At 37.3% G+C, this 13075-nt stretch overlaps 1 protein-coding gene across 1 annotated transcript; it reads right to left on the minus strand.

Moving 5' to 3' along the window:
* Positions 1-2800: 2800 nt before the first annotated feature.
* On the minus strand, positions 2801-6919 carry LOC141336778 (B-cell receptor CD22-like). The gene is made up of 5 exons (XM_073842504.1): positions 6865-6919; positions 3871-4215; positions 3524-3772; positions 3176-3433; positions 2801-3081 (listed from the first exon to the last, which is right to left on the minus strand). The coding sequence occupies exons 1-5, from the start codon at positions 6917-6919 to the stop codon at positions 2801-2803; spliced, it is 1188 nt and encodes a 395-aa protein (XP_073698605.1).
* Positions 6920-13075: the final 6156 nt, after the last annotated feature.

Genomic DNA, 13075 nt, shown 5'->3' on the forward strand with positions numbered 1-13075 from the left:
AAATATGGTCATGAATAACGTTTTCTCTGTAGTGAGCTAGGTGTGAAAAACACGTGATCTCCATGACAGATGCAGAGAAACTAAGTCACACCAGGGAGGAAGAGGAAATCAGTTCTGTCAGATTAAAGTTTAAGGCCTTCTGAAACTGATCTGCAGTACAAAAACATGAGCATATGCGACTGTATCGCAGTTATACTGCCTAGATTTATACAATAAACAGTGACAACTACAAAATCCACCACAGACCACCCTAGTATTATATTAAAGATTGTATAATACCCAAGACAGTTTACTCATAAGTCCCGCCTTCTAAATAAAAGAGCCAATCAGCTGTTGGTAAAGTCATTGCACCACTGCAGCTGCCATTAGAAGCTCAAGCTCCCATAAAAAGTTCTGAGACGCACGCTTGGGCCTGCAATTGCGCATTGGCTGCATCGCTACAGGTTAATAATGGCAACCTAGATTTGCAAGGAATGCATTTTTTTATTTGCTGAAGCATCACATGGAGTGGGAAATTGAAAATGCAGAGTGGAGCTGTAGCAGCCAATTAAATGGATCTAGTCCGGCTTTTGGTCTGGGTGTCGGTTATTCAATCATGAAGTGATGTCTGTTGGAACTGTTTTCATTGTCTGAGAAGAAATTTTAACAAACTTCAAGTTGAAACTTAGTTATTATATACTAAGGACTTGTTTATCAAAAAGTTGATCTTCAGAACAAAAGCAACATTGTGAGTGTAATACTGTGTAGAATTACAGAATGACAGAAAAGTGTACAGTTGAGCAGCAACAGCCTGCCTTTAATGCAAAACATGATCAGTATACTGATACACAAAATTAAAAACATGAATTAAAAACACAAAAAGCGTAAAGAAAAACACACTTAACCTCTTCAGCGCTGCACCCCCCAAAAATTGCAATATCAGAGTTGTTGTAAAATATTAATGAGTTGCGGAGCAGTGAATTACACATATAAATGGTGTCATTTGAAAGCTAAAAAATTGCATTTTTGCACAATTTTGCATTTATCGGATATAAAATAACATAAATAAGGTCTGAATATGCCACCCACAAACAAGCCCCCCTCATGAAGATGGCGCAATCATTTTCATAATTATATTCATATCGCTCAAACTTACCAAACATAGATGAGTCATATATCAAATGAAAGCTCTTATTCTCCAAAATGTGATTATGTAGTTGATGTTCATTGATCGAACAAGTTACAGAGAATAATTATCAAAAGAATCGCAAAAATATAAATTACTTTTGTAAACAAACAAACAAACATTTATGTCACACTCCTGCTCCGATTACTACTTCTGTGTGCTAAAAGTGGCCACAAACCTTATATCAGCACTTAGATTTGGTTGTTATCTTTAAAATTAGACTTATCTGTGAGCTTGTAAGGCTACACGCCATCTTAATATATTTCAGATGCGTGCATCAATACATGCGATGGAGTTAAATGGTGTGGTTTCTAGTAGTTTTGCCTTAACATGTTTGTGTTGACGGGTGATTACGTCAACATGCATATGTGTCATATATCTCAAAAGATCCCTATCCCTATCGCGTCTCACTCAGGGAGAGTAGAACATGTATGGATTATGAACAAATGCAATAATAATTATGAATTATTCCACACATGTGTTGATATTTAGATTTCTTTCTGTAATACAAGACCATTTTTATCAATTTACTCCAATGTATGTGAGTAGAGTGCTATTTTAAATTCAGATATGCCAAAATCAGTAAAAAATCCCAAATTTGCTGCAGAGCTGAAGGGGTTAAGTAACCTTCTACTTCTATTTTAACCCATACAATCAAAAAAATTATTTAAGCCATATTATATCATGACATTCCTGTCAATCATTCAGGTCTCCACCCACAAAGAGATTTGTAAAAGTCAACAACACTACATCCTCTTCGTCTTGTTAAAAAAGAAAAAGAAAAAGTAAGTGTAAACATTAATATTAAAACTTCTAAAAACCATAAACAGCATTAGTCATGGGAAAAGGCTAATTAGGTTGTGTTTTGTCCCTATTTAGTAGGTGTTCTTACTTACCGGAATGTTTTCATACACAGAAGAGTTCAGTTCAGGTTCACAGGTATTAGAACCACATTGAACAGCCTTTATGAATAAAATAACAAAGTATATTCAGCATTGTGTTATTTAAATTTCCATATAATTATCATTTATAAAACATTTGGTATTTTTGCACTTACATTGAAGAGCGTTTAATTTCTTTTGGCCAAAGGTGAGAAGACTTTAGACAATACTTACCGTTACATTCTCATACACAGGATTAGTCATCTCAACTTTACAAGTTTTGTGTCGGCCGTCATGAGGAGCAGATTGATTCATCTTTACCATTAATGAAAAAAAAGTAAAACAATTCAACTGATAAGAGTTAAAACTACATTCAGATGTTCAATACTTGAGTGACCAGTTAATTTACCTGATCAGTCAAACTACTGATAACCAAATAACTTTTTCTCACCTGAGACTGCCCGGCACCATTTTTGTTTTTAATCCATCTGGATACCCTTTAAAGACAATGACTGACACAATTACAGCCAATCAGAACTTATTTGATACACAGTTATGATTTTGAACCAATGATATATAGGGTGGGCTATTTTGAATGTGATGAATCTGGTGCATACTTCACACGTCTTACCAAATCAGCAACATTGTGATGATAACTGCAGCTCCACAAACCACTACAATGGATATGTACAATATCACGAGATGTCCTACAACAGAGACAAAAGAGTAAAAAGCCTGAACACAATAATTTAATTCATTTAAGAACAAGTAAATGAGCTGCTCCACCTTTAACAGTGACAGTAACAGCGTCTGATCTCTGAGATCCATGTTGATTGTGAGCCTCACAGTAGAAGCGTCCACTCTGTAGTGCACTGAAACTCTGTCCAGATCCAACAGCTAAGGATTCATCCTCCTTAAACCAGCTGAAGTTCAGAGCAGGTGGGTTTGAATCACTGCTGCAGATCAGAGTCACTGAATCACCTTCCACTATTTCAGCAGATCCAGTTATGAACACTGAGACGTTCCTGGGAGGATCTAATAACATCACCAAAATAAGACTTTGGACGCATTTGAAAAGGTACTAATGTGACTTGAAATAAAAAAAAGAAAAAGTATGTTTTATACTCACACATGACATTTAAAATCACAGCATCAGAGTATTTCTCTCCATGTTCATTGATGGACTTGCATTTGTATTCTTCACTGTGATCAGAGCTGATCCTTGAGATGCTGTAGAATTGTCCGTATTTCAAATATGTTCCTCCTTTAAACCAGCTGAAGTTCAGAGCAGGTGGGTTTGAATCACTGCTGCAGATCAGAGTCACTGAATCACCTTCCACTATTTCAGCAGATCCATTTATGAACACTGAGACATTCTTTGGAGGATCTAAAACAGACAAAAAATCAATTGTATAGTTAGGAACATAAACTCAACCATTAAAAAAAAAAAAAAAAAAAAAAAAAAATCTACACTCACACGTGACATTGAGATGAACAGCAGGAGAGATGTAAGTGTGTCCATGTAGAGCACAGCTATATCTGCCTGCATCCTCTCTTCTGACTGACTGCAGCAGGAGTTGATTGTTTGTGTCTCTTCTCTCAGTTAATGGCTGTGAGTTTCTGTACCAGATGAATGTTGCTCTGTCAGTCAGAGTGCAGCTGCTTTTACATGTCAGACGGACTGAATCTCCCTCTGTCACTCTCTCAGGAGACTCCACCTGAAGATCTGAACACAACACACACATTATATCTAGAGCTGCTGTCATACACTCATTATTATTCAACATAATGCACAGAAGAAGAGTGAAACCTCATAAAAGTCACCTGTGACAGTAAGACTCACTCCTGGTTTACCAATCCATCTTCCTTCTGTTACATTTGTAGTGAATCTGCAATAGTACTCATGTTCATCTTTCTGTGTCACGTGACTCAGTTTGGCGGTGCGGTTCTGCTGTTTGTCTCCCAGATACTGAAGCCTCTGACTGTATTCAGGATCCTCAGACAGATCTGGAGGCTCTTCACCCCTTAAATGGTCTTTGGTCCAGAACACGTTCATGATCTGATGTCCAGTAGGGTATGTATAAGTGCAGCTCATTATCACTGATGAGTTCTTTAGTGCACAGATGTGTGAATGACTGTATCTCACACCCCAATCAGCACTGTACACTCCTGAAACACATAATTCATACTGAACAATAGTTTTTTATTTAATTACACAGTGACTGCACACCCTCACTCTGATTGCTTTTTATGTGCGTTCTTGTTTATATTTTTGTTCGACAAAGTGAAGTTTAGTTATGCAAATCCCACATACAGTAACCAAGATCTTCTGATCATAGAGCTACAGCTTAAGCAGACCTTGAGTGAATTTTTACACTTACACAATATACCAAGTAGATAGCCAGGATACCGGGCTCTCTGTGGATTGCTCTTTGCTCTGGCAGGTGCCAACTTGCCAGACAACAAACCATTGCTACCCAGCAATCTTTTAGCAACAAAATGGATGAACTGAACTTAACAACCTGGTGTATAAATACAAAATATATAAGTAAAAGTGATTCCAGATCCTCCTGTCCACCCTCTCATCGCTGGGAATCACAGGGATTCCCCTTTGCTGGTTTAAATCCTACCTCACTGGTAGGTCTTTCAGGGTGGCCTGGAGAGGGAAGGTATCCAAAACTCATCAACTGGTCACTGGGGTTCCTCAAAGATCAGTTCTCGGAACCCTCCTCTTCTCTATATACACTACATGACTGGGTCCCATCATACAGGCACATGACTTCTTCTACCATTGCTATGCTGATGACATAGAGCTCTATCTTTCATTTCAACCAGATGATCCAACGGTAGCTGCACGGATCTAAGGCTGCATGGCGGACATCTCGGCATAGATGAAAGAACACAACCTACAGCTTAGTCTGGCAAAGACTGAGCTCCTTGTCTTTCCAGCCATTCTAACTCTACAACATGACTTCACCATCTAGTTTCAGAATGCAGCAGCATAACTGGTCTTCAATGAGCCCAAAAGGGCCCATGTCACACCTCTGTTTATCTCCCTGCACTGGCTGCTGATTGCAACTCACATCAAGTTCAAGACACTAAAGCTTGCATACAGAACAGCCACGGGCTCAGCATCCGCCTACCTCCACTCACTACTACGAATCTACACTCCCTCCAGAAGTCTGAGATCCCCTAGTGAAAGATGCCTTATTGTACCACCACTGAGAGGCATGAAATTACTATCCAGAACATTTTCGTTCACTGTTCCTGCCTGGTGGAACAATCTCCCACCCCAATCCGGAATGCAGACTCCTTGACAGTTTTCAAGCGACTGCTGAAAACCCATCTCTTTCGACACTATTTGGCTCAATAAAAAAACTTTGTTCTCCTCTTTTCTTATTCTTCCCTTTCTAGCGTGTACTAATCTAAACATGCCTGCTCTATGGTATTATGCACTTCCTATGTCGATCTGCCTCTTTAGGATGAATCGCTTTTTTTATTTCCCAATTGCAAGTCGCTTTGGATAAAAGCGTCTGCTAAACATATAAATGTAAATGTAATAAGTAGACATTATTCTCCCGAATTTGAGAACCTGGGAGTTCAAGGTCTACCATATGAATCCAAAGTTAATCAACATCCAGACATTCCACTAGATGTTAACTTTAACATCGTTTTAGGCACTGTTAACAGTGATGCCTTCCTTGGAGAGCAACTAATTTATTTATTTTGCTAGCTACTGAGATGAAAGCAGTTTAGCAGTAGCCTCACCAATCATCAAATCGATCATCAAATTGCACTTACACCGGCCATCATGCAGAGTTTTTAGAGGCTGGTTTTACAGCATATCAAAGCTAGTCACAAACTCACCTTTGATCCCTACCAGTTCAGCTACAGCGCTACAGAGGATGCCATCATCACTGCTCTGCACATGGCAGGACTGACACACCTTTAACATCATGGGAGCTATTTGAGAATGCTGTTTATAGACTTTAACATAGTCTTCCCAGGCAAATTGGTCACCAAACTTGCTGACTATGAATTTTCAAAATCCATCTGCCATTGGATAAAGGACCATTTCTACTCCTCCCTCACACTTAGCACTGGTGTCCCACAAGGCTTTGTGTTGAGTCCGCTTCTGTATGCTGTCTATACAGATGAGGGTGGATTCATCTCAGGAGAAGACAAGATAGTTTACAGGAAGAAAAACCTAAGACTGGCAGCATGGTGTTTAGATGGTGTCTCATTTTGAACTCCTTAGAAACAAAAGAACTCATTATAAACTTCTGGAAAAGCAGTGCAGTCCCAAAGCCGCTATACGCCACCAAAGTCTGTTTTCAAGTTCCTGGGCACACACATCACTGCTGTTCTCGCCTGGGCTATTAACACTACAGCAATAGTCAAGAAGTCACAGCAGATATTCCATGTTCTGAGGATCCTCAGGTAAAACCACTTGCAAGATAAGCTGCTGTTCTGAGATCATTGGCTGCCCACTTTCCTCCATGGAGGACTTATTCAACTCTTGCTGACTTAGAAAAGCATCAAACATTTTGAAAGACCCTGGACACTGTCATACTGACCTGCTGCCCTCTAGTAAATGCTTTAGGTTCATTGTATTATAAACAAATGGATCACATACATTGTGTCACAGGCTCAAAAGCAGTTTCTCCCCCAGAACAAGAACGGAACACTGTCAAAACCCTGGTTATAATTATACGTATAGCTGTTTTTGTTCTGTGTTATTTTTGCTATATATGTCGTTGTACTGTTGTTGAACTGATGTTTGAGAAACAAAGTGTTACTGAAGTGTGAGTGACTCACCGTGAATCATGATCAGAAAGATCAGAGGAAGAGGAGGAGCCATTCTGACTGACATCAATATAGTAAAACCTAGAACAAGCGTACAGTCAGTGGCTTTACAACATTTCAACTTTCGTAGTTTTTACTTTTGCTTAAAATACCTATAAAATAGCTGTGCATTGTAATGTTGCTATACTTGGATATACAGATGAAGACTAGCTTGATTATGCAAAAACCCAGCATAGCTTGATTATAACTGCGCATACATATGTCCTAGTTTGTGGTTAACTTTTTGTAGCATCAGTGCACTTAGCTTCCTCGTTCTTGTCAGAGCAAATCAAACACAATCTGTTCTGAGATTGAGCAAAGAACAAACCAAAAACAGAATTATGCTCTGGTTCTAGTTCTTAATTGACTCAGAAAACAATTAAAGGTATTTGCAATCAACATGCAAAATGCTGCTAATGAAAAACAAAATATTTTTGTTACTGGACAGGACAAACTCACGCACTTACCTGTTTCACCAACACTCATGACCAGTGACAGCACTACAAATGAACAAGATGATACCGGCACTGCTGTTTTTACACTTTAATGTCACATGATTAACACATTATATTTTCAAATGGTTTTGACACCTCAACTTGTGCTGATAGAGCAGATGACAATAGACTACCAAACTAATAGAAACTTGATGTTAGCCATAAATATGCTACTGTAATAGTTTTTCAAACTTAGGAACATCTAAATATAATCACTTGCATAAAGTTGGCGATGACAAGGAACCTGTGTCTGAGAGACAAATAAAACATTGCTTGAATAACGCAAATTTGCATTTGCAGACCAGCCATCCTGGTTTGAGAACTGCTAAAGCAACTGAACTGCTGGAAGGTACTGCATCGGCACCTTCAATTCATTCCCAGATTTGTATTATTATAAATCACTGAAATAAACAAAGAACGTAAAACATGCTGATGTTGGAGATATATTCATCTGAACTTTTTACCATAGGACAACTTTTTATCATAGGCCTTGTTCTCGAATGCATCATAAGTTACTAAATATGGTCATGAATAGAGTTTTCTCTGTAGTGAGCTGGGTGTGAAAAAAAAGCAAAACACATGAAATGTCAATCATGTGATCTTCGTGACATATGCAAAGACACTAAGCGATGTCACACCAGAGAGGATGAGGAAATCAGTTCTGTCAGAATAAAGTTTAAGGCCTTCTGAAACTGAAGTGCAGTAGAAAAACGTGAGAAGCATATGCTACTGTATCACAGTTATATTTAAGCACTGCAGTGCGAGGATCCTATTGGAATTGCTCCGTTTATTATTATTCTTCTGCTGCTTCTTCTTCTTCTTCTCCAAAATGAAAAGGGCCTAAACATGCCCGAAAACTCACGAAACTTTGCACACGCATCAGACCTGGCGAAAATTTACATCTGATATGGTTTTCAGGAGTGGGTGTGCCAAAATGGCTTGATAGCGCCACCTATAAAAAATTTCAACGGAGTGCGCCTCGAGCTACGTTTCACGTACATGTACGAAACTCGGTACACATATGTAACACACCAATACCAAAAAAGTCTCCTGGTGCAACATCCGAAGCCCAACAGGAAGTCTGTTATATTGAATTTCCTGTAAGATTTTTGTGCAGTTTTTGCCATTTTCAGGCCTCGTACTTTAACGAACTCCTCCTACAATTTTTATCCGATCATCTTCAAATTTGCTGAGTGTCATCATAAGGCCTTTGCGATGTTAAATTGCAAAGCTTTAGAGTTTTTGTCGAAGGGCGTGTCCGTGGCGGCCGGACAAACTTTGATGTTTCGCCATGAAAAAGGAAGTTGCTATAACTCAGGCATACAATGTCCAATCAGTCCCAAAGTTCACATGTTTGATAACAGTCCTGACCTGAAGATATCTACATGCCAATATTCAGTTATAGTCATAGCGCCACCTACTGTCAACAGGAAGTGACATGTTTAACACTGTGATACACTATTAGCAACACACTAAAAAAGCCATTGAGTGCTAAACTAGTTTAAAACGTACTCAAACATGCTAGCAACACTTACTTAGTGCTAAAGCATGTTGTTAAAGACATAAAACAGGAAGTTACTGTAACTCAGGCATGCAATGTCCAATCAGCCCCAAACTTCACATGTTTGATAAGACTCCTGGCCTGAATATATATACATGCCCATATTCAGTTATAGTCACAGCGCCACCTGCTGACAACAGCAAGTGACATTTAATGGTGTTACGGACTCATAGCAACATATTAAAAAGCGTTAGCAAGTTTTAAATAGGCTAGCATCATGCTAGAATCATGTTAAACATGCTAGCAACACTTAACTAAGAGCTAAAGCATGATATTAATACAAAGACAAATAAGTGTAACTCATGCATACAATGTCCAATCTCGAACGGTTTGGCCGTGGCAAGGCGACAAAGTTATGGTGAGAAATGAGAAACAGGAAGTGTCTAATAACTGTTGCACACATTGCCTGATTCTGATTAAACTTCACCAGTTTGTTCGTTGTATGATGCTGATTACATAAACGTGACTATTATGTGTCAAAGTTATAGCGCCACCAACTGGCAGCAGGAAGTGTGTCATTTTCAAAATGCTTTGAAATCTGACTCTTAGTTTTACTCGATTTTCTTCAAACTTCATCAAAATAATGTCAAAACACGGCCGATGAGAATATGCAAAGGGGTCGATGATAAATCAAATGCTGTTGCCATGGCAATGTGTCAAACTTTAAAATTAGGCTCCTGTCTTTTCGAGGCAGAGAACATGCCCAGAATTTCATGAAACTCAACACACACATCAGTATTATTGATAGTTAGACACTGGCGAAAGGTCATAAATGGGTGTGGAGCAGGCACTCTATAGCGCCATCTTTTGACAAAAGTTGGGGGGTTAGTTTTTCCTACAGTCACCAAACTCTGTACATATACTGTTCTCATCAATCTGGACAACTTTCTAAATAAAATTCATTAGCTAAGACCAACAAAGGAAGCCGGCTATTTTGATTTGAATGTGGATTTTTTTAAAAATCAGGCTGTAAACAAATTCATACTCCTACTAAGAACAGCAAGCTGTTCACACCAAACTTTTTTAACATGAAGAGAAGATTCTGAAGATGCTAAATTGCGAGCGGATTTGGGATATCTTGAACGGTGTTGACGTGGTGATTTTTTAAAGTTATGGTAAAAAAGATAACCTTATTTTTTATATCTTTAAAGTGCAGCATCCAAACTCTTTTAAACTTTTTTTCACACAGAGAACTAGTCATTCTGAGCAAGTGCTGTTAATATCATAATTATACAAGCTTCTATGAATTAAAGAAAATTAAAAAAGAAATCAGAAACCTGCTCTCACTCTGCCTGGCAGTATGTCTATGTGTGTGTGTTGTCAGAGTGAGTGAAGAGTGCAGGGGGGAGGGGTGAAAGGGAGAGAGGGAGAGAGAGCAATGACATATGCTGCAGACCATCTTTGAGGATCTACATAAATATGTCTGATCTTTGAGAGTCTGATATTTTGAGAAAATATTAAGGGTCACTGAGTCTTTCATTGTTTGTATTTTGCAATTTTTTTTTTATTATTTTTTTTTTACTGAACTGTACCATGAACTTTTTAGACTATTCAGTCACATAGAAAAATATTAAGAAAAATAAAACTTTTTAGCATGAGCGATTTATCTTCATTGATAGACATTTATTTTCATAGTGTTATTTATTGAATATAAATTTAAATTAACAATTTTAAAACAAACTTTGCTGTTATCTGTTCAAAACATCTGAAAATTGTACCATTTTAAGATGAGTTATATATATATATATATATATATCGCCCCATTACAATACTCAACTTGATTTTTAAAGATATTTTGAAAGAATTAAGCGTTTATAGAGCACTTTATAGTGTATTGCTGTACATGTTCATGTTCATGTTAATTCACAGTACATAAACTAATGTTAAAATATACTAATTTACCTTTAAACAATATATGAATACTTTTTTTAGGTTAATATTAATTGACATTAATAAATGCTATTTAATTATTGTTCATGTTAACTAATATAGTTAATATTAACAAATGAAACTGGATGGCACAATTTTACACATTGTGTGTATGTGTCTGTGTGTTGATTTTAAAGTGTAACCCTTTCAATTCTGTAAACTTTAAATCCAAACTGGCAGAGGGTTACTGTGAATGCATGTGCCAACTGGGCACCGTTTTCCTAATTGATTCTTAGTTATGTAGCGCTTAAGAGTGATGTCTTATAACAGGAGTCACCAGCAAAGCAATATCCACACACAAATTGTACAGATAGGTAACGATGACATTTAAGCGGAATGGTTGACATAATGCAAGCAATAATAACATTTTGTTATCATCATGAATTACATGTTCTTATCATCATCATCAGAATATAGGGAAAATGTAGCATATTGGTCGACAGTTGGCATTATCTGAAGTCCTTGCAGGGGGTTAAGTTTATAGCAAACTCCTCCTAGAGATTTAATGAAATCAACATTATATTTGGTCAGTCTGATCTAGAGGCCTTAGAGATGTTAAATTGCGAAGATCTTGCGTTTTCGTTAAAGGGCGTGTCCGTGGCGGCCTGACAAATTTTGTTGTTTCGCCATGGACATAGAAGTTGTTATAACTCAGCCATAAAATGTCCGATCTGCCTCAAACTTCACACGTTTGTAAGAGTCTTGGCCTGAAGACACCTAAACGCCAATATTCAGATATTATCATAGCGCCAACTGTTGGCAGCAGGATATATCATATCTTTCACTAACTCAAACACACCAAGGTCAATCTGCACCAAACTTCATATGTTTGATAATAGTGCTGGCCTGAACACATCTACATGCCAATAATCAGTTATAGGCATAGCGCCACCAGCTGGCAGCGGCACGTTTGGCACATTTAAATGACTTATGACATATTTCTCCTATATTTACTGTATTAAAAGCATACTGCCCACCGTTTGCTGTTTTTCTAAAGCCACCGGTCAGCGGTGAGCCTGGGTGCGAGGGCCCGTTCATCGCTGCTTGCAGCTTTAATTTTAAATGTAACTCGATTGCATTCGTCTGAGAAAGAAAGTCATATACACCTCGGATGCATGAAGGGTGAGCAAATAAAATGCTACAGTGTTGTTGGTCCTATCGCCGATAGATGATATTATCATTTTTGTGCTGATGTATTTATTATTTACATGTCCGAAACCATAAGGCTAGTGAAGCTATCTACACTTTATGATGAATAAATTTCTTACCACACACTTAAAGGTTGTCATAACAGGTACTTAACATTCACCTTGATTCCTGTTTGTAGTTGTTAAAATAATCCCAAAATGGTAACACTTTAGAATACTGTTTCTTACTTGCTGCAGAACTAATAAGGAATTATTGAAGAACTAACAGGTAACTATTTATTAGCACTACTGTTAACTACTAAGGAAGATATGTTTACTAATCAGTATGCAATATAATTTTATGAGTGTGTTAAGTAACATTTAGCTAATCAATAACTAATGCATGCTGTCATACCTCCTGAAGAACTACTAATAATTGTCTAGTAGTTACGGTTCAAGAAAAATAACTGTGAAATAACTACTACTGAACAGTTTTATGTAAATAGTCACCATAATAATCAGGTTGTGGCCCACAAACCAAGTACTTGTGTAAAAGTACAGATACCTCAATAAAATATTACTCTAGTAAAATTATAAATAGGCCTATTCATTTTCAAATTATTAATAAAAGGACAAGTACAAAGTACTACAGTGTACCCCCAACAAGTTGTATTGTGTATTTTGATTAGTTTTATAGTTTGTTTTAGATGTATAAATTATTATTTATTAATAGGTTCACTTTGGAATACTGTAGAATAAGTCATTCTTGCTGAATTATCTAAGAATTATTTATTAATTACTAAAGGTTTAACTATATTTTCGTTTTAGAATAGGCCTACTGTTTCAGGTTCGAAATAGGTCCTGCAGATTTATCTGATAATTCTTCATTAATGACTAATGGGTTCCCAATATTTTCCTTTTAGAATAGGCCTACTGTTTCAGGTTTGAAATAAGTCCTGCAGAATTATTTGCTAATATTTCTCATAATTCTAATTCTAATTACTAATGGGTTACCTGTATTCTTACCTTCCCTCACTCATGGCCTTGCATACAGGAAATGAATTAATATGGTA

This window comes from Garra rufa, chromosome 6 (assembly GCF_049309525.1).
Source record: "Garra rufa chromosome 6, GarRuf1.0, whole genome shotgun sequence".
Taxonomy (NCBI): domain Eukaryota; kingdom Metazoa; phylum Chordata; class Actinopteri; order Cypriniformes; family Cyprinidae; genus Garra; species Garra rufa.